The 17250-nt window shown below is 42.8% G+C and overlaps 1 protein-coding gene across 1 annotated transcript; it reads right to left on the reverse strand.

Annotated features, from left to right (window-relative positions):
- Positions 1-296: 296 nt before the first annotated feature.
- Positions 297-16895, reverse strand: LOC122912032 (zinc finger protein 780B-like). Its single transcript, XM_044257299.1, is given in 7 exon segments — positions 297-506; positions 508-2018; positions 9147-9245; positions 11014-11140; positions 11396-11450; positions 16356-16405; positions 16870-16895. Coding segments are annotated over 7 exon segments (1977 nt in total). The 5' UTR covers positions 16873-16895; the 3' UTR covers positions 297-374.
- Positions 16896-17250: the final 355 nt, after the last annotated feature.

Here is a 17250-nt window from a genome sequence, read left to right on the forward strand (position 1 = left end):
CTCACCAGTGTGAATTCTCTGATGTACTCTAAGGTCTGTACCACGACTAAAGCTCTTTCCACATTCCTTACATTCATTGGGTTTCACACCTGTATGAATTTGCTGATGCTCAATAAGTTGGTATTGACGTCTGAAGCTTGTCCCACATTCCTTACATTCAAAGAGTTTCTCACCAGTATGTGTTTTCTGATGTCGAGAAAGTTGTAGATGAAGTCTAAAAGCCTTTCCACATTCTTTACATCCATAGGGTTTCTCCCCAGTATGAATACTCTGATGTTGAACAAGATTTGAGCCACGATTAAAGGCCTTGCCACATTCCTTACATTTAAATGGTTTCTCACCAGTATGAATGTTCTGATGTCGAGTAAGCTGTGTCAGAAGACTAAAGGCCTTCCCACATTCCTTGCATTCAAAGGGTTTCTCACCAGTATGCATTTTATGATGTTCAGTAAGTCGGTAATGATACCTAAAGGCCTTCCCACATTCCTTACATTCAAAGGGTTTCTCACTAGAATGAATTTTCTGATGCTGAATAAGATTTGAACCACGATTAAAGCCTTTTCCACACTCTTTACATTCATATGGTTTCACACCAGCATGAATACTCTGATGTTGAACAAGGTTTGACACACGATTAAAGGACTTCCCACATTCCTTACACTCAAATGGCTTCTCACCTGTATGAATATTCTCATGGCGATTAAGCTGAGTGAGAAGACTAAAGGCTTTTCCACATTTCTTACATTCAAAGGGCTTCTCACCAGTATGAAATTTCTGATGTCGAATAAGTTGTATATGGAGTCTAAAGGCCTTCCCACATTCTTTACATTCAAAAGGTTTCTTTCCAGTGTGAACGCTCTGATGTTGAATAAGGTTTGAACCACGACGAAACAATTTCCCACATTCCTTACATTCATATGGTTTCACACCTGTATGAATTCGCTGATGCTCACTAAGCTGGTACTGATACTGGAAGGCTGTCCCACATTCCTTACATTCAAAGGGTTTTTCACCAGTATGAGTTTTCTGATGTCGAGAAAGCTGTAGGTGAAGTCGAAAAGCCTTTCCACATTCCTTACACCCATATGGTTTCTCACCAGTATGAATACTCTGATGTTGAATGAGATTTGAGCCACGACTGAAGGCCTTGCCACATTCCTTACATTTAAATGGTTTCTCGCCAGTATGAGTGTTCTGATGTCGTGCAAGCTCTATCAGAAGACTGAAGGCCTTCCCACATTCTTTACATTCGAAGGGTTTCTCACCAGTATGAATCCGACAATGTTCCATAAGTTGGTAATGATATTTAAAGGCTTTCCCACATTCCTTACATAAAAAGGGTTTCTCACTAGAATGAATTTTCTGATGCTGAACAAGATTTGAACCACGATTAAAGCCTTTTCCACATTCTTTACATCCATATGGTTTTGCACCTGTATGAATACTCTGATGTTGAACAAGGTTTGAGCTACGATTAAAGGACTTCCCACATTCCTTACACTCAAAGGGCCTCTCACCTGTATGAATATTCTTATGGCGAGTCAGCTGGGTGGGAAGACTAAAAGCTTTCCCACATTCCTTACATTTAAAGGGTTTCTCACCAGTATGAAATTTCTGATGTCGAGTAAGTTGGACAAGAAGTCTAAAGGCCTTCCCACATTCCTTACATTCATAGGGTTTCTCTCCAGTATGGATACTCTGATGCTGAATAAGATTTGAACCACGACTAAAGTACTTTCCACACTCCTTACATTCATATGGCTTATCTGTAGTGTGAATAGAAGTACGATGAGAAGAAGTATGCATTTTTTCATAGCTTATTATCTTTTGACCGATATACCCCTCTTGATGTCCCTGTTGTTCCCTAAATCTATTATTGCTATCTGAGTCATTTCTAAAATTGGAGGCCTTGAGGCCAAGAGTTTTACTTATTTGTTTTATACCCAGTTTAGGCAAATTTATTTCATAAGTATAATTTTCTGAAGGTAACTTCTCAGTTCCATAATTTGACTCTAAATCTGAAAGAAAAGGAGAAAGCAAACACATTTTATCTTCCTGTACACACATGTACAAAATCCACTGAAGAGTATATAACTCTAAAAATATATATACATATAGAAAAAAATTTTTGGATTATTAATTATTATTATTTTTATTAACATATAAATGTATTATTTGCCTCAGGGGTACAGGTCTGTGAATCGTCAGGCTTACACATTTCACAGCACTCACCATAGCACATACCCTCCCCAATGTCCATAACCCAACTACCCTCTCCGTACCCACCTCCCCCCAGCAACCCTCAGTTTGTTTTGTGAGATTAAGAGTCTCTTATGGTTTGTCTCCCTCCTGATCCCATCTTGCTTCATTTTCTCCTTCCCTAGCCCCCAAACCTCTGCCTTCTCTCTCAAATCTCTCCTATCAGACAGATCATGATAATTGTCTTAGAAAAAAATTTTCTTAAATATATAGTGAAGTATATAAAATACACTTCCAGAGTATTTGAAAAAGGATTAAGAAGAGCTCCGAAAATGCAGAAAGTTTATGTTAGATGGTGATGCTCATAATATGGGAAGGGATGAACTGTGAAATTTAGGTGTTAATCAAAATCCTTTGGTAGGCTTGTTAAAAGTACTGATATTCAAGCAACTCAGATGCAAAGAATCAGAATTTTTAGGAATAAGTCCTAAGATGCCGTATTTTTAACATCTCTATCAGATAATTCTGATGCAGATCAAAGTTCAAGGATCCACACTTAAAAACTGTTTTGAATGGTTAGTCTTTACTCTTATAATAAAATCCAAAACCCTTACCACGAATATCAAGGCCTATGAAGCCACTGTCATCCTTTGGACCCTATCCCTACCCCACTGCCTTCTTTTAGTGCTCCGAACATTATAGTGATTTCTTCAGTATCTTCATGCTTTGGTCAGACTGTTTTCATCCATCACACAAGAATCCTGTGGCACGAGTTGCTTGAAGGAGACAACAGTCTCATTTTTAAGACTCAAAAGAAATGCCTTCCTACTGGGCCCATCTAATTATATCCCTCTCCTTTATTCTCTATTCAAGAGTCTCATTCCTTGCCCTCACAATTCTGTTTTAATTATACATTCATTCATTCAATAGCTCATTTCTCATTCTGTATATTTTCTTATTCCTAAATCTGCCTAGGAGGAGAAACAATCCTCATAGAATTCACCACTGAATAATAAGCTCATAGCACACAGTAGGTGTTAAGTAATTGGAAAAGTACTGATAAAAGAAGTAAGGCTGAGAATAAAGGTATATAATGCAAAAATGAGGCACTGGGAAAGGCTTATCATAATAATAATTCATTCAAAACTACTGAAGTTGATAAATTGAACCACTCTCATATTATTTGTTTCAAATGGGAACAAATGCACATCTGAGCCCTACTGGTCATATATATGTCACTGTGGGAAAACAAACCACAGCAAACAGATAGAAACTTGAAGCTGGAACTTTAACTAGGTTGACCACCTGCCGAAAAAAATCAACAGATGCCAACACTGAAATAACAGGTGTTTGAATAACCTGACAAAGACATTAAAACCATAATTACGCAAATGTTCCAATAAGCAAACACAAATACTCTTGAAACAAATGGAAAAATAGAAAATCTCAACAAAAATATAGAGGATATAGGGAGAGTTCTGAAAGATGGTGGATTAGAAGGATCCTGGGCTCACTTCCTGCCACAGACACACCAAGATAACAGCCACATCAGTGCAACTATGAAAATGACCTGAGAATGGCAGAACAGACTTTCCACAGGTAATAGCATAGACCAGGCCACATCATAAAGGGTAGAAGGGGTGGCGATGAAGTTGGGAACCAAACCCCCAGTGAGAATAACCACAAACAGGAGGGATACCACAAACACAAAGAAGAGGATCAGATTTCACACCAGGCACCCCAGGAATGGGGGACCCACACTGGAAAGATGAGTCCTGTTACATTTGGTTTTGAAAACCAGCGGGGCTTAATTTCACAAGTTTTTACAATCAGTGGGCCTTAACTCTGGGTACTTTAAAAATCAGCAGGTTTGGTTCTAGGAGAGCCAGAGGGTGACAGGAAACTCGAGTCCCTATCCTTTTAGAGCCAGCATAACAAACAACCTGCTCAGATAACAACATAGAAAAAGCAGTTTGAAAAAGCACCTGGGGTATACATGAAGAACATTTATTTACTAATCTCAGAATGTGTGATGGAGGGACACGGATCTTTGGGAAACTTCCCCAAGAAGAAAAGAGCCAGCAGGAACCATTCCCTGCCCACCCCCAATCACTGCCTAGATAGCTGGAAGCTTTAGGAAACCAGTACAAACACACAGCACCTACCCTTCTAGCACTGCATGCCCCACCTTCACATTCTCCTGATGATCTGCCCCATCCAACCCACTGCAATCCAGAGAGGCTCCAGCCCCAACACACCTTCCAAGCAGCCCCAGTTGGGACAAGTGCCACTCCAAAGAGACTCCTCCTTTGTGGTCAGGGGAAGGATAAGCACACGCACCAGTGTACCCACAGTTCCAGCAACCAAACCTTATAGCTAGCGGTACAGAGAGTCCCCTGCTGATCAGTGCACCTTCAGCCCTGGCAGATGTTCTACAAGTAGGCAGTGTGACTGCCAGTCCTGCCTACCAGTGAGCAAGGGAACTTGGCCCCCTCTCAGGGGGAAAGTCAGAGAGAGTGCCTTGCAAGGTGGTGCAACTACAGTCCCAGTAGACAGGCTGAGAGCAGGCATCCAGTCTGACTGCTGACACCACCGATCTGCAAGCCCCTAGTGACGCCCAACAGACCCCTTAACAGCACAGAGACCAAACCTTACCCAGAACAGGCAAAGTGAGCCATTGCCACCAATGGGCTGAAGGCAAAAGAGGCTCTGCCACAATAGCAGAGCACAGGCAACCCACACAAGAGACACCCTGAAGTGCCTGTTCTGGTGAATGACAGACACTGCACCCCAGGGCACCACAGGACCTTCTTTCTTTCTCTGCCTACCTCTCTTTCTTTCTTTCCTTCCTTCCTAAGAGTCAATCAATTTATTTGACAGAGAGAGCAAGCACAAGCAGGGGGAGCAGCAGAGGGAGAAGCAGACTCCCTGCTGAGCAGGAAGCCTGATGCAAGACTTGATACCAGGACCCTGGGTTCATGACCTGAGCCAAAGGTAGACACTTAACCCACTAAGCCACCCAAGTGCCCATTTTCAAGATCAAGAACTATAACTGATTTTCCTAATACACAGAAACAGAGTTATATAAAATGAGAAGACAGAGGAAAGTGTCCCAAATGGAAGAACAGGAAAGAACCACAGCAAAAGAGCTAAATGAAACAGATAAGCAATGTACCTGATAAAGAATTCAAAGTAATGATCATGAAGATACTCACTAGACTTGAGTAAAGAGTGGACGATCTTAGTGAGACCTTTGAAAACAAATAGTAAATATTAAAAAGAACCAATCAGGGGTGCCTGGGTGGCTCAGTGGGTTAAAGCCTCTGCCTTCGGCTCAGGTCATGATCCCGGGGTCCTGGGATCGAGCCCTGCACTGGGCTCTCTGCTCAGCAGGCAGCCTGCTTCCTCCTCTCTTTCTGCCTGCTTCTCTGCCTACTTGTGATCTCTGTCTGTCAAATAGATAAATAAAATCTCAAAAAAAAAAATTCAGAATGTCATAGTTTAAGTTTCGAAAAAAATTCAAAACAAGCCTGGACTTAGAAAAAGAGAGAGAGATAAAAGCCAATTTTATTTATTTATTTATAAGATTTTATTTATTTATTTGACAGGGAGAAATCACAAGTAGACAGAGAGGCAGGCAGAGAGGGAGAGAGGGAAGCAGGCTCCCTTGAGCCGAGAGCCCGATGCAGGACTCGATCCCAGGACCCTGAGATCATGACCTGAGCTGAACACAGCAGCTTAACCCACTGAGCCACCCAGGTGCCCTAAAAGCCAATTTTTTAAAAAAATTTAAATTTAAATAAATTTTAAGGCACAGAAGCTCTTCAGATAAAAAGGGACTAAAAAAGCCTAACAGTAAAAAAAAAAAAAAAAAAAGTAAAAGTAAACCGATCCATAAATCAATTCATGAACTTTGACTGGATCTTAAATTAAAACATACTCCCACAAAACCAAATAAATGAAAGTTTTAAAGAGAAATGGGAGAAATTTAGCTGTGAGCTGTGAACTATGAGCTGCAGATGATACTCCTGAAATAGGGTGATTTTCTTAGGTGTGACAATGGTATGTTATTTAGGTTAATTAAGATAATGAAGCTAATTTGGAATAATGAAAGGTTATTAGGAACTTTCCTATTCTTAGAAGATGCAAAGTGAAATGTTTAGGTACCCTGTGTCAAAACATCAGTGACTTAGACCTACAAGTGGTTCAGCAAAAAAGGTTTCAAACATTTAGATACATAAATACATACAGCAAAGGTGGCCAAATGTTCACAACTAGTGAATCTAGTTTTCTTTCTTGTTTTTTTAAGATTTTATTCATTTATTTGAGAGAGAGAGAGAGAAAACAAGCTTGGGGGGCAGAAGGAGAACCAGGCTCCCCACTCAGCAGGGAGCCCAACACGGGACTTGATCCCAGAACCCTGAGATCACGACCTGAGCCAAAATGAAGAGTCAGCCGCTTAACTGTCTGAGTCGCCCAGGTGCCCCCCAAAAAGGTCACCTTTGAAAGGATATAAGAAACCAACTCGTTATTTAGAAAATCAGTAAACAAAGTTAAAGAATATGTATCTTCAATTTTCATATGAGCCGTACAACTGAGTAACTGAGTAGTAAATAAGGTGAAGTTTCTTTTTACACATGCATTCCAGCTAATAAAGAATAAATGACAGGGTGCCTGGGTGGCTCAGTGGGTTGATCCTCTGCCTTCGGCTCGGGTCATGATCTCGGGGTCCTGGGATCGCGTCCCGTGTCGGGCTCTCTGCTCAGCGGGGAGCCTGCTTCTTCCTCTCTCTCTGCCTGCCTCTCTGCCTACCTGTGATTTCTCTCTCTGTGTGTCAAATAAATAAAAATCTTTAAAAAAAAAAAAAAGAATAAATGACAGAATTCAAATATCCACCAATTTACAACCTCTGACGAATTAAGGGACATAGTTACTGCCTGTCAGTGGCTGCTGATATCACTAGAACGAGAAATCCAGACATCACATGTCAATGGACTGAAGAGTGTCACCATCACCTAGGGGGAAAAAAGTTTCCCAAAAGTTTGATTAAGGTTCTGGACCCATCAGAGAAGACAGAGGAACATGTTCCTCCATAACAACAGGATGCTGTCAGCAAAATCCAGATGGTCTGAAACTACAGGACAAATGCTCTAATTTAATCGAGAAAAAAACAGTTCACAAAAAACCAAAGAGGAACCTTTCATCTAAAAGAGACTTAAAAGACTTTTAAAACGATAGGTAAAATGAAATCGGACTGGAGATGTTCACTCAGACAATAAAACCCTAGAGAAAACCTTTCCTGCAGGGAGGGGAAAGTTTGTGAGTGCAAAGAAACCCACAACAGGCTTCCAGAACAGCTGGCAAAATTGTGACTCATGGCCTGGTGGTTACAAGTATAGGTACTTTTATTTTTTAACTTTTTTTTTTATATATATATTTTAAATTTTTATTATTTGACAGACAGAGATCACAAGTAGGCAGAGAAAGAGGGAAGCAGGCTCCCCGCTGAGCAGAGAGCCCAATGCAGGGCTCAATCCCAGGACCCTGGGACCATGACCTGAGCCGAAAGCAGAGGCTTTAACCCACTGAGCCACCCGCCTGGGTACTTTTAATCATGCAATTCTCTATGTTGCAGTTTTCTGTGTCCTTGTCATACTTAGTTTATTTAAAAACTAAGAAGTGAGGATCACTCTCAACATAGATCAGAACATGGCTCTAAGAAACTCTTAGAAAACATTCTGTGTTCTTCACAATGATAATCAGAATCTTGTAGGATCTGGTCCTGGCCTAACTCCCAGACCTCCCTTCCCACCATCCCTTCGTCTCTTTTGCTCGAAACTTCTTACTGCTCCCAGGCATAAAGAGACCATATCCTGCTCAGGGCCTCTGTGTGTCCTGCTCAGACTAGAATGCTCCTGCCCAGATTTGTGGCCTGAACCCTTCCTTCACAACTCTGTGCAAGCACATCCACTTCAAGACATGCTCCCTAACCACCCAACCCTGTCATTCTCCCCGCACTGCTCCTGTACACCTGTCTGCACAGCATCATTCCCGACAGTACAGACTTACTCATCTGCTTACTTGACTGATCCGCGTCTTACCAAGGGCAGGTGAAGTCCATGAGAGCATGACTCTGTCAGTCATGCTCATTTCACTGTACAGACAGTGCCAAGCACAGTGCTTTGCTTGGAGTGGACCCTCAATAAATATTTGCTGAATATATGAAAACATTTTTTAGACCCTAGCAACACATATAGAAATTTAAATGCAGGGGCGCCTGGGTGGCTCAGCGGGTTAAAGCCTCTGCCTTCAGCTCAGGTCATGATCCCAGGGTCCTGTGATCGAGCCCCACATCAGGCTCTCTGCTCAGCAGGGAGTCTGCTTCCTCCTCTCTCTGCCTACTTGTGATCTCTCTGTCAAATAAATAAGTAAATAAATCTTAGAAATTTAAATGCAAAAGCAGAGCTAGAAAGCAGATGGATGCAAAATATGTTAAAAGGTTATACTAGGGTGTCGGGGGGGTGACTGGATGACTCAGTCAGTTAAGTGTCTGACTCTTGATTTTGGCTCAGGTCATGGTCTCAGGGTTGTGGGATCAAGCCCTTCGGCAGGCCCCGCACTCAGTGTGGAAGTCTGGTTGGGGTTCTCCCTCTCCCTCTGCTCATGTGCGTGCGATCTCTAATAAATAAATAAAATCTTAAAAATAAAAAAAAAGGTCACTCCACTAAAAGGAGAGGAAATAAAAGAACAAAACTTAGAGATAATTAGCAAAAGATGGAGATCCTGTGAGAGCCCATGCTGTGTGATCTTTATTTCCTTCTCAGATCTCGGGCATTTTTATCCAACAGGCCTTGGGTCTTTGAAGGCATTTTTCCAAACCACATCTCAGGGGTATGACCCCCTCTCTGACCCTCCTGCTCCTCTTTGCCGGCTTTTCCTCTACTCACCTGGGTACCATCCACTTGTTTCTCTCCTCAAAACCACCCAGGGCTCTTTCTCCTGCTCCAGTAAGGTAATCATATCTGGCTTAGAAATGGAACTTTCTGCTTAAAAACAAACAAACAAAAAGAGAAATGACATGACATATGGTATAGAAATTTATTTATTTTTTAAAAGATTTTATTTATTTATTTGTCAGAGAGAGTGAGCACAGGCAGACAGAGAGGGAGGCTGAGGCAGAGGGAGAAGCAGGCTCCCTGCCGAGCAAGGAGCCTGATGTGGGACTCGATCCCAGGACCCCGGGATCATGACCTGAGCCGAAGGCAGCTGCTCAACCAACTGAGCCACCCAGGCATCCCAAATTTATTTATAAAATTTTATTTACTGGTCAGAGAGAGAGCACAAGAATGGGGAGCAGCAAGCAGAAGGAGAAACAGGCTCATCAGTTTCTTAATGAAGAAACCCAAACCTGGTACTGTGTATATGCATATGGATTTTCTTACTCAGTCTGCAGGTGCCACTTATCTGCACTGTGTTCTTTCAGAAAAGAATCTTGATCGTGGAAATTTCTAATTATCTTGGTGAGATACAGGTAAAGGAGGTTAGAACTGGTTGCTGTTACTTGTGATAGTCACATTGATTTGTCGACTCTCATGACAAGCTCAGTTCTTTAATGACTGAAAGTACCCACTTCCTGATAGCTCTGTTTTTGTTTTTGCGGTTTAATTTGGAAGCTGCTTTATTGTGGGGTTCTGTTTTATTTTTATTTACTTATTTTTTAAAAGATTTTATTTATTTGACAGAGATCACAAGTAGGCAGAGAGGCAGACAGAGAGAGTGGGAAGCAGGCTTTCTGCTGAGCCTGATGTGGGACTTGAACTCAAGACCCTGAGATCATGACCTGAGTCAAAGGCAGCGACCCAACCCACTGAGCCACCTAGATGCCCTCTTTGTTTGTTTTAGAGAGACAGTATAAGCAGGGAGAAGGAAGAGCAGAGAGACAGAAAAAAAATTTTAGGCTTCATGCTCAGTGTGGAGCCCGATGCGGCGCTCGATCCCAGGACACTGGGATAAGTGACCTGAGCTGAAGGTAGATGCTTAACTGACTGAGCCACCGAGGCATCCTGAAAAAATTTTTTTAAATATTCAAAAACAAACAAACAAACAAACAAAAACCCCACAAAACAAAACAAACCGAAAACCTTTGGTTGAGATCTGGTTACATCTGTAGTAATATTTTTTAGAGGGGGCAGGAGAGAAGGAGAAAGAAAATCTCAAACAGACTCCTCACCCAGCGTGGAGCCCGACACAGAGCTCAATCTCATGACCCTGAGATCATGACCAGAGCTGAAACTAAGAGTCAGACGCTTAACAAATTGAGCCATCCAGGCGCCCCTAAATTTGTAAAAACAGGCCCGTTTTCAACCTGACAAATTCCAAACGATTTCCTCTGGGAACAAGAAGGAACTCAGCTATTTCTTAAAAGATGGCCCTGAAACTCACGGTGAAGCAAGCTGATGTTCCAGAGAAGAGACATTAAGACTTTATTAAATTATTGTTTTAAATTACAAAATTAATTATTAAAATTTAAATTATTAATTACAACTGTTCAATACTGATTTTATTGTAATATTAGTTAAAGATTTTTATTTATTTATTTATTTGAGAAAGAGAGAGACAAAGAGAGCAAGCAAGAGCACTGGGCAGGGTCAGGGGAGAGAGACGCAGGCTCCCCAATGAGCCAGGAGCTCAGCGCGGGGCTGGATCCCAGGATCCCGGGATCGTGACCGGAGCTGAAGGCAGACGCTTAACCAAGGCATCCCTTTATTGTATTATTAATCTTTAGAATGAACTACTACTGGGGGACAGTCTTACCCAGGGAGACCAGGTTGCTGTAGGTCTCCAACATCACGTCCCTGTACAAGGCCTTCTGAGCAGGGTCCAGACACTCCCACTCCTCTTGGGAGAAGCTGATGGCCACGTCCCTGAATGACAGAGATCCCTGAAACCACACACACATGCATTACTGTGAAACTGAAGGAAATTACCACAAGGTGAAGAGAGAGGAGGCAAAGAACCACCACGCAGGACAGGGACAATATGCCGCTTCCCAGCGTGCCTGCTGGTTCCTGAGGCATCTTGTGGCTGCACAGCACACTTGCTGGGTGCTGTGGGATGATCTACTGATACCCACTTGGCGGGGAATGGCTAAAAAAAAAAAAGTCATTATATTTCGGGAGAAGAAATATCGACTTACATAGGCCATGTTTTTAGAATGACAAAATTGGTACATCTTCCTCATGCTTCCCCTCCTAGAGAGAGAGAAAAAACAAAGAAGGGCTCAAGCCAAGCTGTGCCTTGGTGCTAAGTGACTCATATTAATACAACAATTTTTTCTTCCATTTTTATGTCTCAACTACTCCCTAAAATTCCTCTTTTATCTCTCTCTGCTTCACACAATCTCCCTTTCCCTCCATCCCTCTGCCTTTCCCTGCCATCCCCCATACAAACTGGCATCAAACATGAGGAGTCTGGACGAAATCAAGCTCTCCCAAGCCCCGGGGAACATGCTGTCCTCCAAAATATCTTAGCATGAGGGATCCTCCAATCTTGGGACGCATGACTAGGCCTAGGACTGGGCCCCCCTATCCTGCTCTGTGCAGATCCTCCTCCCGCTCGCCATCCCACCTTTCAGGGCTGAGAATGGGTCGCATCATCCACATCAGAACCTCTCTGTGAACTCAGAATTGGGAGAAGTGGGGCAAGGCATGAAAACTGGGAAGGATGTAGATGGAATTACTCAGGTAGAGTTTGGCTTTCTAAGTCCCCCAAAGCCAGCCGGTTACACAGGGCAGGGCTTCACACAATCTCCCTTTCCCTCCATCCCTCTGCCTTTCCCTCCCATCCCCCATACAAACTGGCATCAACAGAATACTAAGTAGTCATTACATGCTCAAGATACATGGTCAGCAGAAAACTCACGTTACAAAACAGGATGCAGAATATGATGACATCTATAAAACATGTGTATGTATGTAAAGACTAACAGACATTGACAGAAAAAAATTCTGGAAAATTACATTTCATGTTAACAGTTCTTTTCACTCTTTGTGGCCCCAATTCTCTACTTTTTGCTTAAGAGTGCTTCACAATTGTAACTATGGTGCGTTGGTAACTTGGAATGTATATATAGTTATATTCACTAACACATACATATATGTACGTGTACACTTATATGTATTTTTTCCTATGAGGAAGCTGTTCTCTAAGTCAGATGAAACAAACTTTGATTTAAACAACTTCCCTATGAACTTGGAAAAACTCAAGATATTCTAATAAATTCTTGTTTTTACTTAACGGGTTTGTTTCCTTTATTTCCCAATTCTTTTTTTTTTTTTTTAAGATTTTATTTATTTATTTGACAGACAGAGATCACAAGTAGGCAGAGAGAGAGGGGGAAGCAGGGTCCCTGCTGAGCAGAGAGCCCAATGCGGGGCTCGATCCCAGAACCCTAGGATCATGACCTGAGCCAAAGGCAGAGGCTTTAACCCATTGAGCCACCCAGGCGCCCCTATTTCCCAATTCTTGAATCAACACTGAAATATCTATATTTATCTGAGCAGTTTACAATAATTTGTAGGAAAAAATGTCTGTAGGCCCCAAGCAATGTCCTGTATACATTTGATAGTCTCACATGTCCTCTTAACAGAAAAGCTTATTATCTCTAAAACTATTACTTCGGGGGCACCTGGGTGGCTCAGCCATTACACGTCTGCCTTTGGCTCAGGTCATGATCCCAGGGTCCTGGGATCAAGCCCCGCATCAGGCTCCCTGCTTGGCAGGAGGCCTGCTTCTCCCTTTCCCAATCTCCCCGCTTGTGTTCCCTCTCTTGCTGTGTCTCTCTCTGTCAAATAAATAAAATATTTTTTTAAAGTTTAAATAATAATAAAACTATTATTTTGGCTACGATATTCCCTACACAGCCACTGTATCGTCTTCTACTATTAATCACTTTGCATTTAACAGATTTAGAATTTCTAAGTAAGGTATAAATTTTCCAACAGTTTCTTTAACTCTATAGAAATTCCATGGGCTTGGGCGCCTGGGTGGCTCAGTGGGTTGAGCTGCTGCCTTTGGCTCGGGTCATGATCTCAGGGTCCTGGGATCGAGTCCCGCGTCGGGCTCTCTGCTCAGCGGGGAGCCTGCTTCCTCCTCTCTCTCTGCCTCCCTCTCTGCCTACTTGTGATCTCTCTCTGTCAAATAAATAAATAAAATCTTTAAAAAAAAAAAAAAGAAATTCCATGGGCTTATAATTTGGTCAAAGCCTGGTGACACTGTAGGCCAAAAGAGGTGTCTTTCCTGTAAACGTTCAAAGTACACGAGATGACTTTTTCTGATTGGGCTCTGTCAACCTCTGCTCTAAAGTTACTCTTGTTCAGACTTCTGTGCCAGAGAAATAAGAAACCTAAAAGAATACTAAGAGAATTCAATGGAAATGCATTATGACACATATTAACTGAGGATAAAGATTACGTTTGTTAAAAAAAACTTAACTCCACGGTTTTCCTTTCCCTTGTGTAAGTCATACAACAAAATATAGTGTAAGGCCTATTCTTTTTTAGAATGCTAACCAAAAATATTCAGAGCTTAATTTGGAGAATGAAATTTTTAAAGAATCACCTTAGCAAAGAGGGTTCTCAGAAAGACAAGGAGAAAAGGAGTCTTCCAAGCCAGAAGCCTCAAGGAGAGGCAATGGTGTTATGCCCTCTCTCACAGGCCCAGAAATGAATGAAAACAATGGCTTGGTTTGTTTTTTGAACTGATTCTGATTCTATTCTACAGAAACAAAATGCTCGCATTCACACACACAAAAAAAAAATTGGAAAAATATAAACCAAGGCATAGATAATGACTACCTCTAGAGGGTGGTACTGTAATTTTAACTTTCTTCTTAAGTTCCTTAAAAATAAGTTTTGCACTATTCCATCATCAAAAATAGACAATAAAGGGGTGCGTGGGTGGCTCAGTCAATTAAGTATCCAACTCTTGATTATGGCTCAAGTCATGATCTCAGAGTTGTGAGATAGAGCCCTGAATGGGGCTCCACACTGAGCCTGAAGCCAAAGATTTTTCCCTCTCTCACTCTGCCCCTCCCTCCCCCTGCTTCATGCTGTTTCTCTAAAACAAACAAAACCCAAAACAAACAAACAAAGACCCACAGTAAAGCTACTTCCAAATTAAACCATAAAAACAAAAACAGAGCTATCAGGAAGTGGGTACTTTCAGTCATTAAAGAACAGAGCTTGTCAATGAGAGTCGACAAATCAATGTGACTATCACAATTAACAGCAACCAGTTCTAATCTCCTTTACCTGTTTCTCACCAAGACAATCAGAAATTTCCATGATCAAGATTCTGAAAAAACACAATGCAGGTAAGTGGCACCTGCAGACTGAGTAAGAAAATCATAAGCATATACACAGTACCAGGCTTGGTTTTCTTAAGAAACTGATGAAAAACATCATTTTGGAGAGAATCCTTACAGAATGCCCTTGCTTAGTAAATGGGACTCGTATACATCTTCTTGAGTATTACTGTCCCTAACATGAATACTGTTTAACACGAGAGCAAACGTTTTCTCTTTTCATGATTATTTAGGAATGTAATTTTCCTAAGTGCATAATACTCCATCACGAGTCTAGTGTGATTTGCTTAACTACTCAGTTTGTACAAGATCATTTTAAATAGCACTCCAGGGTTTCTCATCCTCAGCATTAATGCCATATTAAACCAGGAAAGTCTTTGTTTCGGGGGTGGGGCGGGAAGGAAGGTGGGGAGGGCTCTCCTGTGCACTATAGAAAGTTAGTAGCATCTCTGTCCTCTACTTATTTGATCCAACTATCACTGGCCCCCAGTGTGGGAACCAAAGCTGCCTCTAAATATCACTAATGTCTCCCGGAGGGCAAAATCACCCCCTGTTAGGAACTACTGATCTACACCTATGAGTACAAGCCTTTTAGGTCATGCATGCTTCGAATAATCTCATGAAACTATACACTTACCCCACCAAATCCACCATAACACTTTCGTATACTATTTGAAGGGATTTGTTGTCCCCTGAGACCATAAATGGAGTCACAGCAACTCAGGTTAAGCACTTTTATTCTTTTTTTCTTAAGAGAGGGAGACAGAAGGGGAGGGAGGGGCAGAGGGAGAGCAAGAAAACCTTAAGCAGGTTCAAACCCAGCATGGAGACCCACACAGGGCTTGATCCCACAACTCTTGAGACCACAACCTGAGCCGAAATCAGGAGTCAGATGCTTAACCAACTGAGCCACATTGGTGCCCCAAGAATTTTTATTATCGCCTGAGCATCTCACTCCTTGTCTTAACATGCAGGCAGCAATCATGGATCACATATTCCTAAGGCCCACGTTGTATAGAAATTGAGAGAAATGAGCAAAAACACATACACACAACAGCTAAAACGTTACCAAGCACTTACTGTAAACCTGGCACTGCTCTAAGGGGCTTTATACATATTAACCCATCTAACATTCATTACAAACCTGAGAGCCAGAAAGAGCCAATATTCCAACCCAGATACTCTGGGTCCACAGCCCCTACTCTCAACCACACAGTATCGCTTCTTATGGTCCATGCAAAAGGACACCCACACACAACTAGAGCTGCCAAACTTCAAACAGATGTGGCCAATGATACAAATTTCACTGATGGGACTCCCTGGAAAAATCCTGGCTCTTACCGATACCGACTTCTTTCGCTAGCACTTTCCCTTTTCTGAAAGCCTCAGACTGACTGAAATCGACTAATCATCTCCATTCTTCTCGTCTTCGAAAAGCAGGCCCTAACAGATCAAAAGATATCCAGTGTGTGACTCTACCTGAACACTAATTTCCTTCTTACCAAATCAGAGTCTAAAATTAAGTTTTAGCATTAATCGCTGGAGGTTTATTTCCGTGTTATCTTAGAAAAACGGAGTGCACAAGAAGATGTGAACACATTTACCAAACTGTTTTTGGTGTATACCAAATTATTTACCAAGTGAATATTAAGTGAAGAGGTGAGAGGCAACGGGGGACCAAATGGTGGGGTATCAATTTGCACGTCTCCCTACATTTCCTGAAAATTTACTGGAACCTCTATATTCTAAAAACAAAAACGCCTTTCTTATGCAAAACAAAGCTGGAACTCACCCTTGACTTTGACGTGCAGCAATAGTTATACTCTCATCCTTCCCGGGGTCCTTATGGATAATGGTAGAAGGGGAAGGAAAAGGCGAGCATGAGACCCCAGGCTTTTCTTGGACGGCAGACTAAATTTGAAAGCACCCTCCAGAGTCACACCTCCCTTACTTCGCACAAAATGGGTTGGGAGTGAAAGGAGCAATCGGTCCCCGAGTTGGAAGCTGGTTCCTGGGGACAGTGCTCTGAAAATGCGGTGGTTCTGAACATGGAGCTAGCTGCCCCCGTGCAGGACGCAGACAAGCACTTGCAGCTCTGAAACTCCTAAGTCCAGGCCTGGGCTTTCAGAGGGAAACTTTCATTCTAGGGACAGTATCCGACCTCCCTACTGGGTCCATTGGTAGGCTACAGCCACGTGGCTGGGAGGGGAGAAGACGGCGGAAGCGGAGGGCCCACTGGTCCCAGTGACACACACACACAGCCACAGCAAAGCACACTCAGTGTCCCCACGCCCCGTCTCCGTTACCATAGCACCTCAGCACCAGGAGCGCCCTCACGCAGCCTTCCCCCCGCCCCACCTCCACGTCCGCCTCTCGCGGTCGCACAATCCCCCTCCTCGCTGCGCGCGCACGCTCAGGCGAGGCTCCTTCGGGTGCCTGTCAGCGGCCTGTCCTGAGCGCCTCTGTCTGCCCACCCACACTGGCGGGTCCCTCCGGCTGGGGTCCTGCTCAGCAGAGGCCTCTCTCTAGCAGCCCCCGACTCCTTCCTAGACCTAACGGCCTCGCCCCACCACGACGACGACGACGACGACGACCCTGGGATGGCCGGAAGTGGTCGCTGACTCCCCGTGGTGGCCACTGGGAAATGCAGTCCCAAAGTGGAAACGCTTCCGAAGCCCAGCGTTCTG

This window comes from Neovison vison, chromosome 7, assembly GCF_020171115.1.
Source record: "Neovison vison isolate M4711 chromosome 7, ASM_NN_V1, whole genome shotgun sequence".
NCBI classification, from domain to species: domain Eukaryota; kingdom Metazoa; phylum Chordata; class Mammalia; order Carnivora; family Mustelidae; genus Neogale; species Neogale vison.